We start from the raw sequence: 18458 nt of genomic DNA, 5'->3' as shown, positions 1-18458 counted from the left end.
AAGTTGATGGAGAAGATCCTGAGAGGCAGGATTTATGAACATTTGGACAGGCATAATATGATTAGAAATAGTCAGCATGACTTTGTGAAAGGCAGGTCGTGCCTTACAAGCCTGATTGAATATTTTGAGGATGTGACTAAACACATTGATGAAGGTAGAGCTGTAGATGCAGTGTATATGGATTTCAGCAAGGTATTTGATAAGGTACTCCATGCAAGGCTCATTGAGAAAGTAAGGAGGCATGGGATCCAAGGGGACATTGCTTTGTGGATCGAGAACTGGCTTGCCCACAGAAGGCAAAGAGTGGTTGTAGATGGGTCATATTCTGCATGGAAGTCAGTTACCAGTGGAGTGCCTCAGGGATCTGTACTGGGACCCTTACTCTTCGTGATTTTTATAAATGACCTGGATGAGGAAGTGGAGGGATGGTTTAGTGAATTTGCTGATGACACAAAGGTTGGAGGTGTTGTGGATAGTGTGGAGGGCTGTCAGAGGTTACAGCAGGACATTGATAGGATGCAAAACTGGGCTGAGAAGTGGCAGATGGAGTTCAACCCAGATAAGTGTAAAGTGGTTCATTTTGGTAGGTCAAGTATGATGGCAGAATATAGTATTAATGGTAAGACTCCTGGCAGTGTGGAGGATCAGAGGGATCTTGGGGTCCGAGTCCATAGGACACTCAAAGCTGTTGCGCAGGTTGTCTCTGTGGTTAAGAAGGCATACGGTGCATTGGCCTTCATCAATCGTGGGATTGAGATTAGGAGCTGAGAGGTGTTGTTGCAGGACCCTGGTCAGACCCCACTAGGAGTACTGTGCTCAGTTCTGGTCGCCTCACTACAGGAAGGATGTGGAAACCATAGAAAGGGTGCAGAGGAGATTTACAAGGATGTTGCCTGGATTGGGGAGCATGCCTTATGAGAATAGGTTGACTGAACTCGGCCTTTTCTCCTTTGAGCGTTGGAGGATGAGAGGTGACCTGATAGAGGTGTATAAGATGATGAGAGGCATTGATCATGTGGATAGTCAGAGGCTTTTTCCCAGGGCTGAAATGGCTAACATGAGAGGACACAGGTTTAAGGTGCTTGGAAGTAGGTACGGAGGAAATGTCAGGGGTAAGTTTTTTACTCAGGGAGTGGTGAGTGCGTGGAATGAGCTGCCGGCGACAGTGGTGGAGGCAGATACAATAGGGTCTTTTAAGAGACTCCTGGACAGCTACATGGAGCTCAGAAAAATAGAGAGCTATGGGTAACCCTAGGTAATTTCTAAGGAAGGGACATGTTCAGCACAGCTTTGTGGGCCGAAGGGCCTGTATTGTGCTGTAGGTTTTCTATGTGTCTATGAGACAAAGCAGCAGTGAGATCATGGACCCTGTACAGATTACAGAGGAGGAGGTGTTTACTGCCTTGAGGCAGATTAGGGTAGATAAATCCCCAGGGCCTGACAAGGTGTTCCCTTGGACACTGGGAGGCAAGTGCAGACATTTCCAGGCTCTAGCAGAGACATTTAAATCATCCTTAGCAACAGGTGAGGTACCAGAGCACTGACTAGAGGATAGATAAGGTTAGATTAGGTTCAACTTTATTGTCGTTGTGCCGAGTACAGATACAAAATCAAATGAAATGCAGTTAGCATCTGACCAGAAATGCAAAGAATAGTGTTATTTACAAAATAATTGCTACAGCACACAAATATAAAAGTACTGAGACAGTACGATATGGGTGCAATACTGTTTAGCGCTGTGATGTGAGGCTCAGCAGGGTCACAGCCTCAGGGAAGATAGATAGATATGGACTGATTAGGGATGGTCAGCAAGGCTTTGTGTGTGGTAGATCGTGTCTAACCAATGTTAGAGAGTTTTGCGAGGAAGTTGTCAGGAAAGTAGATGGATGTTGTCTGCATGGACTTCAGCAAGGCATTTGACAAGGTCCCGCATGGAAGGCTGGTCAGGAAGGTTCAGTCACTCATCATTCAAGATGAGTTAGTAAATTGGATTAGACTTTGGCTTTGTGGAGAAGCCGGAGAGTGCAGTAGGTAGGTGGGTGCCTCTCTGACTGGCGGCCTGTGACGAGAGCTGTACTGTGGGGATCAGTGCAGTCTCAGTTGTTTGCCATCTATATCAATGATCTAAACGACGATGTGGTTAACTGGATCAGCAAATTTGCAGATGACACCAAGGTTGGAGGTGCAGTGGACAGCGAGGAAGGCTATCGGGGCTCGCAGCAGGATGTGAACCAGCTGGAAAAATGAGCTGAAAGATGGCAGATGGAATTTAATGCAGACGAGTGCAGAGTGTTGCACTTCAGTAGGGCCGGCCAGGGGTCGATCTTACACGGTGAACGGTCGGGCACTGAGGAGTGTGGTAGAACAAAGGCATCTGGGAATACAGGTACATACGGTAATTCATTATAAGTGGCATCACGGGTAGAGAGAGTCGTTAATAAGCTTTTGGCATGTTGGCCATCATAAATTAAAGTATTGTATACAGGACGATGGGATGTTATGTTGAAGGTGAATAAGACATTGGCGAGGCCTAATTTGGAGAACTGTGTGCAGTTTTGGTCACCTACCTACAGGAAAGATGTAAATAAGGTTGAAGGAGTGCAGAGAATCTAAGGACCTGAGTTACAAGGAAAGATTGAATAAGTTAGAACTTTATTCTCTAAAACATAGAAGATTGAGAGGACATTTGGTAGAGGTATACAAAATTATTAGGGGTATAGATAGGGTAAATTCAAGCAGGCTTTTTCCACTGAGGTTGGGAGAGACTACAACTAGAGGCTGTGGGTTAAGGGTGAAAGGTGAAAAGCTTAAGGGGAACATGAGGGGAAACTTCTTCACTCAGAGGGTTGTGAGGGTGTGGAACGAGCTGCCAGTGCATGTCGTGCATGTGAGCTCGATTTCAAGTTTAAAAGAAGTTTGGATGGTACATGGATGGTAGGGGTATGGCGGGCTGTGATCCCAGTGCAGGTCGATGGGAGTAGGCAGTTTAAATGATTTAGGAATTTCTTTTGCCAGAGGGCAGTGAATCTGTGGAATTCGTCGTCAAAAACAGCTGTGGAGGCCAAGTCATTGAGTATATTTGAAATGGAGGTTAATGGGTTCTTGATAGTCTGGGAGTCAAAAGTGCTGAGGAGAAGGCGGGAGAATGCGGCTGAGGGATAATAAATCAGCCATGATGGCGTGGCAATGTCCTTTGGTTTTATTGTTGCATACACCAGGGTGAAATGAAATTCCTTCCTTATGTGAAGCTCACAGTGTAACCAGTGTACGTAGTCAAAATGAATATAGCAATAAATACAAAGAGAAGAAAACAGTGAAAAGATACAAAGTTTACTGTGGCATAATAAAACACAAGGTGGGTGAGCTCAGGATGTTAAAGATTAACTGTATTTATTGCAGGTACGATCCCGTGCAAAAGTCTGAGGCACATACACAGTGGCGTGTAAAAGTTTGAGCACCCCTGGTCAAAATTGCTGTTACTGTGAATAGTTAAGTGAGTAGAAGATGAACTGATCTCCAAAAGTCATAAAGTTAAAGATGAAACATTCTTTTCAACATTTTAAGCATGATGAGTGTTTTAATTTTGTTTCGTACAATTTTAGAGTGGAAGAAAAGGAAACGGGCACCATGCAAAAGTTTGGGCACCCCAAGAGATTTGAGCTCTCAGATAACTTTTACCAAGGTCTCAGACCTTAATTAGCTTGTTAGGGCTGTGGAGTGTTCACAGTCATCATCAGGAAAGGCCAGGTGATGCAAATCTCAAAGCTTTATAAATACCCTGACTCCTCAAACCTTGTCCCAACAATTAGCAGCCATGGGCTCCTCTAAGCAGCTGCCTAGCACTCTGAAAATGAAAATAAACGATGCCCACAAAGCAGGAGAAGGCTATAAGAAGATAGGAAAGTATTTTCAGGTAGCCGGTCCTCAGTTCATAATGTAATTAAGAAATGGCAGTTAACAGGAATGGTGGAGGTCAAGTTGAGGTCTGGAAGACCAAGAAAACTTTCTCTGAGAACTGCTCGTAGGATTGCTAGAAAGGCAAATCAAAACCCCCGTTTGACTGCAAAACACTTTCAGGAAGATTTAGCAGACTCTGGAGTGGTGGAGCACTGTTCTACTGCACAGCGACACCTGCACAAATATGACCTCATGGAAGAGTCATCAGAAGAAAACCTTTCCTGCATCCTCTCCGCAAAATTCAGCATCAGAAGTTTGCAAAGGAACATCTAAACAAGCCTGATACATTTTGGAAACAAGTCCCATGGACTGATGAAGTTAAAATAAAACTTATTGGCCACAATGAGCAAAGGTATGTTTGGAGAAAAAAGGGTGGAGAATTTCATAAAAAGAACACCTTTCCACGGGGGTGGATCGATCATGCTTTGGGCTTGTGTTGCAGCCAGTGGCACAGGGAACATTTCACTGGTAGAGGGAAGAATGAATTCAATTAAATACCAGCAAATTCTGGAAGCAAACATCACACCGTCTATAAAAAAGCTCAAGATGAAAACAAGCACCAAATTACAGGAAGGATATTAATAAGGTTGAAAGAGTGCAGAGAAGGTTTACAAGGATGTTGCCGGGACTTGAGAAACTGAGTTACAGAGAAAGGTTGACTAGGTTTGGACTTTATTCCCTGGAGTGTAGAAGAATGAGGGGTGATTTGTTAGAGGTATATAAAATAATGATGGGTATAGATAGAGTGAATGCAAGCAGGCTTTTTCCACTGAGGTTAGGGGAGAAAAAAACCAGAGGGCATTGGTTAAGGGTGAAGGGGGAAAGTTTAAAGGGAACATTGGGGGGGGCTTCTTCACACAGGGAGTGGTGAGAGTGTGGAATGAGCTGCCAGATGAAGTGGTAAACGCGGGCTCACTTTTAACATTTAAGAAAAACTTGGACAGGTACATGGATGAGAGGTGTATGGAAGGATATAGCCCAGGTGCAGGTCAATGGGATTGGGCAGAAAAATAGTTTGGCACAACCAAGAAGGGCCAAAAGGCCTGTTTCTGTGCTGGAATGTTCTATGGTTCTATGAAAAGAGGATGGCTTCTACAACAGGATAATGATCCTAAACACACCTCAAAATCCACAATGGACTACCTCAAGAGGCGCAAGCTGAAGGTTTTGCCATGGCCCTCACAGTCTCCCGACCTAAACATCCTCGAAAATCTGTGGCTAGACCTCAAAAGAGCAGTGCATGCAAGACGGCCCAAAAATCTCACAGAACTAGAAGCCTTTTGCAAGGAAGAATGGGCGAAAATCCCCTAAACAAGAATTGAAAGTCTCTTAGCTGGCTACAGAAAGTGTTTACAAGCTGTGATACTTGCCAAAAGGGGTGTTACTAAGTACTGTCTATGCAGAGTGCCCAAACTTTTGCTTTGGGTTCTTTTCCCTTTTTGTTATTTTGAAACTGTAAAAGATGGAAATAAAAAAGTATCTTGCTTAAAATATTAAAGAAATGTGATGTCTTTAACTTTATGCCTTTTGGAAATCAGGTCATCTTTTATTCACTTAGCTATTCACAGTAACAAACTTTGACCAGGGGTGCCCAACTTTTGCATGCCACTGTATATATAGCCAGGGTGCCTAAGACTTTTGCACAATATTGTTGTAATTTTATGTATTACATTGTACTGCTGCCGCAAAAAAAAAACACAAATTTCATGACATATGTGAGTGATGATAAACCTGATTCTGATCTGGGTCTCTATTGTGGACTGAGAGTGGGAAGGGGGCAGGGAGAGGGAATCATGGTTGGGAAAAGGGGAAGGGAGAGGGGAGGGAGTGGGAAGCACCAGAGAGACATTCTGTAATGATCAATAAACCAATTGTTTGGATGACCTTCCCTGGTGCCTCAGGGCTGGGTGAGTCTGCTGGCAGCCACAAAACTAAGAAATACCGTGGAACTCATTCAAAGAAAATATCAAACACCCAACATGCAAAAAAAAGAATATCGTGCAAGTGGCAAAAGTGAGTGAATAACACGGAGAATATAAAGCAGCGAACCGGAGAGTCCTTAACATACTCAGGAATGTTCAGTTCAGTTCAATTTAGCGCTGTGTCAGTCATTGACTGTAGGCCACAGAGCCAGTCCGCGTCGAAGTTCCCTGATCAAAATCGCACAAAATGGCAATAGGAAAAGGTGTATCCAGAAACACGGACAATAGAGTCCAGTCCCCACACCCTGCCTGAACCAACACTCCTGTACCTTCCTCCAGCAGCAGCAAACGAGAGGGAGCGAGAGACCGGCTGAATACAGTCAGACAGCACTGAGCACATGCTCCCCTCCTGCTCTTGTCCTCGTCCATTTCAAGCTTGCTCAGTGCTTTAATTGGCGATCGTGGGTTCGTGCTCCGTGCTCCATTCCCAACCTCGCCCTCAACCACTCCAAGTTCCCTCGGAAACAGCAGAAGTGCCAGATCGCTCAGTCGGCCCAAAAATACAGCATCAAAATGTAAATTGCAGTCTCCAGTCACACACAGATTAGTGGTGGGAGTGTATTTAAAAGAAGAAGAAGCAGTTTCATGGACTGTCTGCAGGACGTCGCCATTTTTGTGTGGGTCACTGGTGCCATCCTGCCTTTAGGTATCTTGACCCACAGAACTGCTGCTCACTGGATGCATTTTGTTTCTCACACCGTTCTCTAAACTCTAGAGACTGTTGTGGGTCTAAATCCCAGGAGATCAGCAACTTCTGAGATACTCAAACCACCCCATCTGGCACCAGCAATCATTCTATGGTGAAAGTCACTTCAATCACATTTCTCCACCTTTCTGATGTTTGGTTTAAACAGCAACTAAACCTCTTGACCATGATTGCATGCTTTTATGTATTGAGTTGTTGCCACGTGATTGGCTGATCTGGCATTTTCATCGACGAGCAAGTGTACCTAATAAGGCATACCCAAGCTGGCCACTGGGTACACAGGGAAATGCATCATTTGCATCAACATCCAACACAGTCCGAGGATGTGCTGGGGACAGCCCGCAATTGTCACCATGTTTCCCTCGCCATCATAGCAAGCCCACGACCTACCAACCCTAACCCGTACTTCTAAGGAACATGGGAGGAAACGGGAGGAGCCTCACACGGTGATGGGGGAGAATGTACAAACTCGTAACAGACAGCAGCAGGAACTGAGCCCTGGTCGCTGGCGCTGTAAGGCGTTAGGCATTGCTGGTTCGTTGTCCTGTGACAGCAGACAGACACACTCTCCTGTGCGTAATGGTCCCTGTGACACAGTTCGGGTCCTGAAGTAGTTCTTCTGCCATCTTGAGGAGGTCTCCTGACCCCTGGAATCAGGAAGTTTCCTTGCCTGACCTGTCTCAAGATCGCGAGCCAATGAGACCTCTTCCACGGTCAAGGGAAAGCAAGGAATTTCACTGCAGCCCAAGTATTTCACCAAACATATCAGAATCTACAGCACATTAAGATCCCACAGGCAGTTTCATCCACACTAAAGGTGATGCCTTCTCCCTCCATCCTCTGTTTACTCGATGGTTCAGAGGTTCCATTTAATATCAGAGAATGTGTACGGTTTACAACCTGAAATTCTTACTCTACACTGGCATCTACCAAACAGAGAAAAGAACCCCAAGGAATGAATGACAGAAAATGTTAAACCCCCTAGCCCCCCTCCCACACTAATATTAAGCTCCCACAGAGAGACCATGGCCTGCAGTCCAATAAAAATCATTGTTCACCCAACAATTTGACATACCACAAGCTCCCTCTCCCTCTCTCTCTCTCTCTCTCCCTCCCTCTCTCTCTCTCCCTCTCTCTCTCTCTCTCTCTCTCCCTGCCTCTCTCTCTCTCCCCGCCTCTCTCTCTCTCTCTCCCTCCCTCTCTCTCTCCCCGCCTCTCTCTCTCTCTCTCTCTCTCTCTCTCCCCCGCCTCTCTCTCTCTCTCTCTCTCTCGCGACAGAGAGATGTCAACCTTTCCACAGCGACAGCAACAGATCGCTGTTTCGATTTTACAATCCGAAGCAATGTTTATTTGAACATAGCCAACTCCGGGATTGGCAGATTCTCTCCCCCACCCCCATTGAGAGCGATCTCCGAGTACAGAGGCCTCCAACAACCGCACCTGCTGTCGCAATGTTCCGACCTCCATGACGTTCCAGGTGGCGACACCGGCGAGAGATTGAGGCGTTCACAGGGGCTGACTGAGGCCGCACTCTGAAGTCACACATCTTCCAGTCCGCTCCTGGAGATATTGAGAATGGTCGGTCAGCGAGCTCCAGAATCGGGAACTCACCGCCATGAGTAACTGCAGCTGTAGATCACGGACTCCTACGGAACCCTGGCCACCTTGAAAAGGAAAAAGGAGACATTAAAGAGAGGATAGTAGTTTCAAACATGAGCTCAAAGAAAGCGCCCTCTCTCCCTTGGGAAGAGCTAAGAATCGGAATCAGGTTTATTTTGAAGTCCATAAGACATAGGAAAAGTGACAGGGTAAAATTCGACAGCTCCACCTCAGGTACTAGCCTTAGCATCCAAGACATCTTCAAGGAGTGGCCCCTGAGAAAGGTGACGTCCATTATTAAGGACCCCCATCACCTGGGGCATGCCCTCTTCTCATTGTTACTGTCAGGAAGGAGGTACAGAAGCCCGAAGACACACACTTAATGATTCAGGATAACTTCTTCTCTGCCATATGATTCCTAAATGAACATTGAACCCATGAACACTACCTCACTTTTTTAAAATATATTTATTATTTCTGTTTTTGCACTATTTTAAGTCTATTTAATATACATATATATGCTTACTGTAATTGATTTACTTATTTGTTTTATTTTTTTCTTCGTTCTGTATCATCATGTATTGCATTGAACTGCTGCTGCTAAGTTATCAAATTCCACGACACATGCTGGTGATATTAAACCTGATTCTGATTCTGAGGATGGAGATGTGTCTCTACCAAAGGAGGTGTAAGGTGCTCCTTCCCTCCGCTAACCTGCAGGTCACCCTTGGGCAAGGTGTAGCACCTGCTTAGCCCCCCCGATCAGGGTCACGTGAAGCCATGGGAGCAGGCGGTGGAAGGTCGTATGAGCAGCCGGTGCAGATCACAAGTCCTGATTATGTGACCACTGACACCAGGCAGACAATCTCTGAACAGTATTGATAATGGCTGGGGGCACCCATCTTGTACAGTTTGCCAAGAACAATCATGGTCATGGAAAGACGACGATCACCGATGACACGACACCTGACGATGATGTCATATGACATGGCACATAATGATGATAAGACATATGAGCCAAATTAGATCCTTCAGCTCATAGAGTCTGCTCTACAATTCCATTAACCCTCTGCCCCGTTCTCCTGCCTTCTCCCAGTAACTTGATGCCCTGACTAACCAAGAATCTTATCAACCTCCGCTTTAAATATACTCAATAACTTAGTCTTCACAGCTGTCTGTGACAATGAATTCCACAGATTCCCAACATCTGGCTAAAGAAATTCCTCCTCATCTCAGTTCTAAATGGATGTCCCTCTATTCTGAGACTCTGCCATCTGGTCCTAGACTCCCCCACCATAGGGAACGTCCTCTCCACATCCATTCTGTCTAGGCCTTTCAACGTTCGATAGGTTTCAATGAGATTCCTCTTCATTCCGCTAAACTCCAGTGAGTCCAGGACCACAGCCACCAAATGCTCCTCATCTGTTAACCCTTTCATTCCTGGGCTATCTCACATTTTGGAACAGTCACTCACAAAGGGTAACGTTTACAAATGCAGGCATAAAAGGCAAAAATAATTAAATTTTCTCGTTTAAAAATTTGTTGAAAGTTTTCTGAAGTTCCATTTGCAGCCAAACCGAAGGATGTATTTTCTGCCCGAGTTGGGAGGGTTGGGTATTGCAGTCCAGGCGGCTGCACTTGGACAAGTCTGATTGGGAACGAATGTCACGATGCTTTATCGAATGGTGAAAGTGTGACCAGAAATGGAGAGGGGCACCATGGTAGTGTGGTGGTCAGCACAATGCTATTACGTTTCAGGTCACTGGAGTTTGGAGTTCAATCCCAGCGTCCTCCGTAAGGAGTCTTTGTATGTTCTCCACTTGGAGTGTGTGGGTTTCCTCTGGGTGCTCTGGTTTCTTCCCACAGTCCAAAGGTGTACCAGTCAACAGGTTAATTGGTCACTGTAAATTGTCCCGTGATGAGGTTCGGGTTTAATTAGGGGTTGCTGGGCGGCGCGGCTTAAAGAGCCAGAATGCTGTACTTCTGGTGAGGCCACGTCTGGAGTATTGCATACAGTTCTGGTCGCCCCACTATAGGAAGGATGTTGAGGCTTTGAAGAGGATGCAGAAGAGGCTTACCAGGATACTACCTGGTTTAGAGGGCCTGTGTAATGAGAGTCTGGACAAACCTGGGTTGCTTCTCTGGAGCAGCAGAGGCCGAGGGGAGATCTGATCGAGGTTTATAAGATCATGACAGGCATAGATAAAGTGGACAGGGGGTATCTGTTTCCCAGGGTTGAAATGTCTAATACCAGAGGACATGCATTGAAGGTGAGTGGGAGGTAGGCTCAAAGTAGACGTGAGGGGTAAGTTTTTTACTCAGAGAGTGGTGGGTGCCTGGACTGTGCTGCCTGGTGTGGTGGAAGAGGCAAATACATTAGAGGCTTTTAAGAGACGTTTGGATAGGCAGATGGATGTGAGGAAGATGGAGGGATATGGACATGGTGTAGGTAGGAGGGATTAGTGTTTGGGTGTTTTTGATTTGCTTGTTAGCTGGTTCAGCACAACACTGTGGGCTGAATGGCCTGTTCCTGTGCTGTACTGTTCTGTGGTCTATGTTCAATGTTCTATCTCTAAAGTAAAAATATTTAAAAAATTTAAATCTTTAACCAATGTCTGTGGCCCAGAAATGGGTGTCTTACACAAGAAATTAATCTCTTGCAACGTCCTCATTTCTGATCTTTGTGTTTCACAGGAGATGGCAAACTCTGTCTACCTGGTGATGGAGGTGAGTGATATTGAACGTCACAGATTTAAACAGCACAGAACCGGACCCTTTTCCCCAACTTGTCCGTACTGACCATTGGTGACCTAGGTGCTAGTCCCAGTTGCCTGAGCTTGGCCCATGCCCGTCTGTCTAAACCTTTCCTGTCCACATACCTATATACCCACCTGCTGTGTTAACTTATTCTGTATACCCACCCCCCTTGAGTGAAAAAAGTTGCCTTTTGGGTCACCTAAAATCTCCCCTCCTACCTTACACCTATGACCTCTACTTTCAAACTCACCTATCCTTGGACAAAACTGTGACCACCCTCACTTTGGGACAAAACTGTGACCACCTGGGGTGAAGGAGGATGAGAGGTGACTTTATAGGGATGTATAAACTGCAGTAAAATTTGGAAATTGTTATTTCGGATTAGTCTTCCTCCTACTCTGCCAGAGTTGCAGTTTTCCATCAGCATTACTTAATAGAGGCGCACAAGATGCCCTGACCTTTCCCACCCGCCTGGCTCCACCTGTTACCCTCCAGCTAGCCGCCTTCCCCTCCACCCACCTATTTATTCTGGCATTTTCCCTTTCCTTCTCAGTCCTGAAGAAGGGTCTCAGCCCGAAACGTCAACTGTTTATTCCATTCCATAGATGCTGCCTGTCCTGCGAAGTTTCTCCGGCATTGTGTGTGTGTGTGTGTGTGTGTGTGTGTGTGTGTGTGTGTGTGTGTGTGTGTGTGTGTGTGTGTGTGTGTGTGTGTGTGTGTGTGTGTGTGTGTGTGTGTGTGTGTGTGTGCGCGCGTGTGCGCGTGCGTGCGTGTGTGTGTGTGCGTGCGTGCGTGTGAGTGCGTGTGTATGAGAGAGTGTGTGTGTGAGAGTGTGTGTGAGTGTGAGAGTGTGGGTGAGTGTGTGTGTGCGTGTGTGTGTGTGTGTGCGTGCGTGTGAGTGTGTGTATGAGAGAGTGTGTGTGTGAGTGTGTGTGTGAGAGTGTGTGTGAGTGTGAGAGTGTGGGTGAGTGTGTGTGTGTGTGTGTGTGCATGTGTGTGTGTGTGAGTGTGTGTGTATGAGAGAGTGTGTGTGAGTGTGTGTGTATGTGTGAGTGTGTGTGTGTGTGTGTGTGTGTGTGAGAGTGTGTGTGTGTCTCTCTCTCTCTCTCTGTTTACTCACTGAACCTCCATGTGTTTTTTTCCAGTACTGCAACGGGGGTGATCTTGCCGACTATCTTCAATGTAAGTCTTCAGAACTGAATTTGTAAAATGAGGAAGCTTTAATTTCGTCCTGTTTGGAACAAGGATCAACTGTGTTTGCTGTATATGTTTACTTGCATTAGGGATTTGCTGTGATGTGTTGGTCGGGGCGTGAAGTCAGAGGTTAAAGAACAGATAAGGAGTAAAATGAGCATAAATAAATAAACACCAGTACGTTTACAATGTAAACAGCATTATAAACTGTGGTTGTGTAGGACTGCAATAACAGATAGAGGGAGGTGGATTGAACATGGAACAGAGAAGAGTACAGCACAGGAACAGGCCATTCGGCCCACAATGTTGTGCTGTACCAGCTAAAAAGTAAATCAGAAGCACCCAAAGAACTCCCACCTGGTACTTATCCCTGCAAGAGCAAATGCTACACCTGTCCCCACACCTCCCCCCTTACCATCATTCCAGGCCCCAGACAGTCCTTCCAGGTGAGGCAACACTTCACCTGCGAGTCTGCTGGAGTCGTCTATTGCATCTGGTGCTCCCGGTGCGGCCTCCTCTACATCGGCGAGACCCGACGCAGATTGGGGGACCGCTTCGTCAAGCACCTACGCTCCATCCGTCACAATAGACAGGATCTCCCGGTTGCCACCCACTTCAACTCTTCCTCTCATTCCCATCTAGATATGTCCATACATGGCCTCCTCTACTGCCATGATGAGGCCAAACTCAGGCTGGAGGAGCAACACCTCATCTACCGTCTGGGTAGCCTCCAGCCTGGTGGTATGAACATTGAATTCTCCAATTTCTGGTAATTCCCTCCCCCTCCCCCTATCCCAGGTCCCTCTCTGCCTCTCTCCCCTTTCAATTTTCTGCTTCTTTATCTCTACAGTTCTTTCATGCTTATCCCCTCCCCCCTTTATCTTTCCTCTGATTGGTTTTCCACCTGGCGCCTCTAGGCCCTACCCCCTCCCCTATCTCTATTACTGGGCTTCGGCCCTCTCTTCCCCCCCATTCCTGATGAAGGGTCTCGGCCCGAAACGTTGGCTACTCTTTTCTCACGGATGCTGCCTGACCTGCTGAGTTCTTCCAGCGTCGTGTACGTATTCTTCGATCCACAGCATCTGCAGTTGTATTTTTGTGTACTAATCCCTCCTACCAACACCATGTCCATATCCCTCTATCTTCCTATTCTTTGAAGAAGTAACATTCATGATAGACAAAGGATAATTGATTAATATTGTATACTTGTATTTTCAGAAGGCCTTTGACAAGGGGCCTGACATGAGGCTGCTTAACAAGCTATGAGCCCGTGGCATTACAGGAAAGATTCTAGCATGGAGAAATAGTCACTGATTGGTAGGAGACAAAGAGTGGAGATGAAGTGAGCCTTTTCTGGTTGGCTGCCAGGGACTAATGGTGTTCCACAGGGGTCTGTGCTGGGACTGATTCTTTTTACATTATATGCCAATGATTTGGATGACGGAATTGATGGCTTTGTTGCAAAGTTTGAGGACAATATGAAGATGGTGGAGGGGCTGGTAGTGTTGAGAAGTAGAGAGGCTCTTGAAGGTCTTGGACAGATGAGGAGAATGGACAAAGAAATGGCAGGTGGAGTACAGTGTCAGGAAATATATGGTCATGCTCTTTGGTAGAAGAAATGAAAGGGCACATTGTTTTCTAACTGAAGAAAAAATTCAAAATCTGAGGTACAAAAGGGATTTGGGAGTCCTTGTGCAGGATTCCCTAAAGATTAATTTCCAGGTTGAGTCTGTGGTGAGGAAGGCAAATGCAGTGTTAGCATTCATTTCAAGAAGACTAGAATATAAAAGCAAGGACCTAATGCTGAGGCTTTTTAAAGCACTGGTGAGGCCTCACTTGGAGTATTGTGAGCAGTTCTGGGCTCCTTATCTTAGAAAGACCATATGATATAGGAGCAGAATTAGTCCAAAGGATGTGCTGTCATTGGAGAGGATTCTAAAGAGGTTCACAAAAATAATTCCAGGATTGAAACACTTGTCATATGAGGAACGTTTGATGGTTCTGGGCCTCTACTCACTGGAACTCAGAAGAACGAGTGAGGACCTCATTGAAGCCTATTGAATATTGAAAGGCCTTGTTACAGTGGATGTGGAGATGATGTTTTCTATGGTGGGGGAGTCTAAGACTAGGGACACAGCCTCAGAATAGAGGGTCTTTCTGTAACGGAGGTGAGGAGGAATTCCTTTGCCCAGAGGGTGGTGAATCAGTGGAATTTATTGCCAAAGGCGGCTGTGGAGGCCAAGTCATTGTGTATATTTAAGGCTGAAGTTCACAGATTCTTGATTAGTTAGAGCATGAAGGGATACGGGAAGAAGACAGGAGATTAGGGCTGAGAGGGAAAATGGATCAGCCATGATGAAATGGTGGAACAGACTCGATGGGCCAAATGGCCTGATTCTGCTCCTATGCCTTCTGGTCTTAGGGACTGAAAAAAAGTAAATTTACAGGTTAATGGGTGCATATGAAATAAAATGCGCATAAATACATAAATTCCAGCATGTTTTTACAACATAAACACCATTGTAAAAAGTGGTTTACAGATCTTACGATGGAGTGGCTAAGGTAATAGATGGGGGTGGGGGAGATGCTAACTAGAATGGTCGATCAGATTAACTGCCTAGGGGAAGAAAGTTTTAGGATGGTGTAAAGTTTTCTTTTGTTTTGATGGCCCTATAGCGCTTTACAGAAGGGAGTTTTTGGAAAGGGCAGTTTGCAGGGTGGGTTGTGTCTTCAACGATTTTTCCTACCCACTTCTTTACCCTGGACCCGTACAAGTTCTACGGTGATGCTGGGCGGTAGTCAATGACTATTTCTGCTGACCTGACAGTTCATTGTAGCTTTTGTATATTGTGAGAAGCCATTTGTACTAATGGTGGATGGAGGTGGCAGGGTTCAGAGGATTAGAAAGCTTTTAAAAACCAACAGAAGGCAACTAGAAAAGTCATAAAGAAGGAAAAGATGGAACACGAAGGTAATAATATTAAAGAGGAAATCAAAAGTTTCTTCAGAAAGAGACGAGACTGGAAAATGATGCTGGAGAGGTAGTAATGGGAAACAAGGAGATGCTGGACATACTGAATAAGTATTTTGCATCAGTCTTCACTTTGGAAGACATTAGCTGTATGGTGGAAGTTCAAGAGTGTCGGGGGGCAGAAGTGAGTGAAGTCGCCATTATTAGGGAGAAGGTTCTTGGGAAGCTGGAAGGTCTGAGATAGATAAGTCACCTGGACCACCCGAGTGCTCTGAAAGAAGAAGAATTTCTTTAGACAGAAGGTGGCAAATCTGTGGAATTCATTGCCGCGGGTGGCTGTGGAAGTCAAATATATTTAAGGCAGAGGTTGATAGAGTCAGGCCATGAAGGGATACAGGGAGAGGGCAGGAGACTGGGGCTGAGAGGGAAATGGTTTAGCCTTGATGAAATGATGGAGCAGATTAGATGGGTCAAATAGCCTAGTTCTGCTCCCGTATCTTATGGTTTTATGGTTTATGATTGTAAACATCTGGTTTTATGTACTAAAAAGTGAGAAGCTCGTCCAACAATTTACCACACCCAAATACTACGCAGCCTTTGACACAGTCCTGAAATATTGAAACCAACAACTTGCTTCGATAAATGGCAACAGAAGAGCAGCATGCATGAGTTAGCATAACGCTATTACAACACCGGTGACCCAGGGTCAATTCCTGCTGCTGTCTGTAAGGAGTTTGAAGGGTCTTCCTGTGACCATGTGGTTTTCCTCCGGGTGCTCTGGTTTCCTCCCACATTGCAATCTCCTTACAGACAGCGGCCGGAACTGAACCCCAACCACTGGTGCAGTAGCATTCTAGGTTCAAAGTTCAAAGTAAATTTTATTATCCAAGTGCATCCATGTCACCATATACAACACAGAGATTAGTTTTCCTGGGGCATTTTCAGCATATCTCTAGAATAGTAACTATAACAGGATCAATGAAAGATCAACCAGAGTGCAGAAGACAGCAAACTGTGTAAATGCAAATATAAATAAATAGCAATAAGTAATGAGAACATGAGATAATGAGATAAAGAGTCCTTAAAATGAGATCATTGGTTATGGGAACATCTCATTGATGGGCAAGTGAGCGTAGTTATCCCCTTTTGTTCAAGAACCTGATGTTTGGGGGGTAGTAACTGTTCGTGACCTGAGGTTCCTGTACCTTCTTCCTGATGGCAGCAGAGAGAAGAGAGCATGTCCTGGATGGTGAGGGTCTCTGATGATGGACGCTGCTTTCCTATGATCGCGTTTGTGGTTGGGAGGGTTTTACCTGTGATGGACTAGGCCGAATCCGCTACCTTTTGTAGGATTTTCTGTTCAAAAATATTGGTGTTTCCATACCAGGCCGCGCTAATGCAGCCAATTAATATACACGTGTATAGAAGGTTCTCAAAGTTGTAGACGTCATGCTGAATCTCTGCAAACTCCTGAGGAAGTCGAGAAACTGCTGTGCTTTCTTCCAGAACAAGTCCTCTGAAATAGTAACACCCAGGAATTTAATGTAGCTGACTCCCTGCACCTCTGATCCTCTGATGAGGACTGGCTTATGGACCTCTGGTTTCCCTCTCCTAAAGGTCTGCGTGTGACAGATCTTTAAATCTCGAATATTTAGTATGTGGTGTCAGGTTGAAATTGCCGTTCTTGTGATTTGTTGTGTGTGAATAGGTCATTATAATATTTATTAACATTTAATATGTTACAGCGGGCACTGTTTAACCCAGTCACCCTCTGTTCTAGTTGTGTTTAAGTGCTGAGAAGGTATTGTAACTTAAGTTATCTGTGACTCATTAGATAGTCTGCATTTGCTTTGGATGCTGGCAGAATTGGCAATTTGATAAAGATTTCTCTGGACTGACTCTGCAGAATATAAAATCGATCTAATTGTTTGCTTGTTTGTCGAGGGCCACATGACAACACTCTATAATGTGGAAGAATTGGGAAACTGCTTTGTAGGGAATGACTGCAGCTCGGGTCATAGTGCAAGCGCGGAGATTAACCCCGCACTTTGTCTTGCCTCTTGGTTTCTTAAATATAGGCAGTTCCAAGTACTCTGTTAAAACCCAGAAACCCAACACCACACAGTCCCAGCGTGTACGAATGAACCCCACTCCCCCAGTGCTGAACTCTGCTGTGGAGAGAATTTCTCCCCATTTCCCCCGATGCTCTGACCCCAATCTCACAGGGAACTTCCCTGCAAACAGACCCATAGCCCCACGATGTTGTTCTGACCTTTTAACCTGCTCCCAAGATCAACCTAACCCTTCCCTTCCTCATAGCTCTCCATTCTCCTGCCATCCATGTCCGCTCTAAGCATTTTTAAATGTCCCTAATGTATCTGCATCTACCACCATCCCTGGCGGTGTGTTCCACTCTCTGTGTAAAAAAAACCTACCTCTGACATGCCCCGCCCAATACTTACGTCCAATCTCCTTAAAATTATGCTCCCCCCCCTTGTATTAGCCATTTTCACCCTGGGGAAAAGTCCCTCTGGCTATTCACTTGATCTGTGCCTCTTATCGTCTTGTACACCTCTATCAAGTCATCTCTCATCCTCCTTCTCTCCAAAGAGAAATGCCGTAGCTCGCTCAGTCTTTTCCCATAAGACATGCTCTCTAATCCAGGCAGCATCCTGGTAAATCTCCTCTGGACCCGCTCTAATCCAGGCAGCATCCTGGTGAATCTCCTCTGCACCCTCTCTAATCCAGGCAGCATCCTGGTGTATCTCCTCTGCACCCTCTCTAATCCAGGCAGCATCCTGGTGAATCTCCTCTGCACCCTCTCTAATCCAGGCAGCATCCTGGTAAATCTCCTCTGCACCCTCTCTAATCCAGGCAGCATCCTGGTGAATCTCCTCTGCACCCTCTCTAATCCAGGCAGCATGCTGGTGAATCTCCTCTGCACCCTCTCTAATCCAGGCAACATCCTGGTAAATCTCCTCTGCACCCTCTCTAATCCAGGCAACATCCTGGTAAATCTCCTCTGCACCCTTTCTAATCCAGGCAGCATCCTGGTAAATCTCCTCTGGACCCTCTCCAAAGCTTCCACATCCTTCCTGTAATGACCAGAACTGAACACAATACAAGTGTGGTCTAACCAGAATCTTATAAAGCTACAACATCACCTCGTTGCTCCGGAACTCAGCCCCACTGACAAATGGAGGCCAATACACCATGCGCCTTCTTAACCAAGATCCCTCTGTTCCTCCACAGAGCTAAGAACCTTGTTATTAACCCTGTATCACACACAAAA

At 45.7% G+C, this 18458-nt stretch overlaps 1 protein-coding gene across 2 annotated transcripts in view; it reads left to right on the top strand.

The window, feature by feature from the left end:
* The window catches only part of ulk1b (unc-51 like autophagy activating kinase 1), a 132165-nt gene that overhangs the window by 26228 nt on the left and 87479 nt on the right, over nt 1–18458 (top strand). For both annotated transcript variants that reach the window (XM_073051953.1, XM_073051952.1), the window contains exons 4-5: nt 10939–10971; nt 12147–12183. In XM_073051953.1, coding sequence (XP_072908054.1) covers nt 10939–10971; nt 12147–12183 — 70 coding nt within the window. The remainder of the gene's footprint in view (nt 1–10938; nt 10972–12146; nt 12184–18458) is intronic.

This window comes from Hemitrygon akajei, chromosome 7 (assembly GCF_048418815.1).
Source record: "Hemitrygon akajei chromosome 7, sHemAka1.3, whole genome shotgun sequence".
Classification (NCBI taxonomy): Eukaryota; Metazoa; Chordata; class Chondrichthyes; order Myliobatiformes; family Dasyatidae; genus Hemitrygon; species Hemitrygon akajei.
Note: the sequence above shows the minus strand (reverse complement) of the source record. Positions and strands in the feature narration are given on the sequence as shown.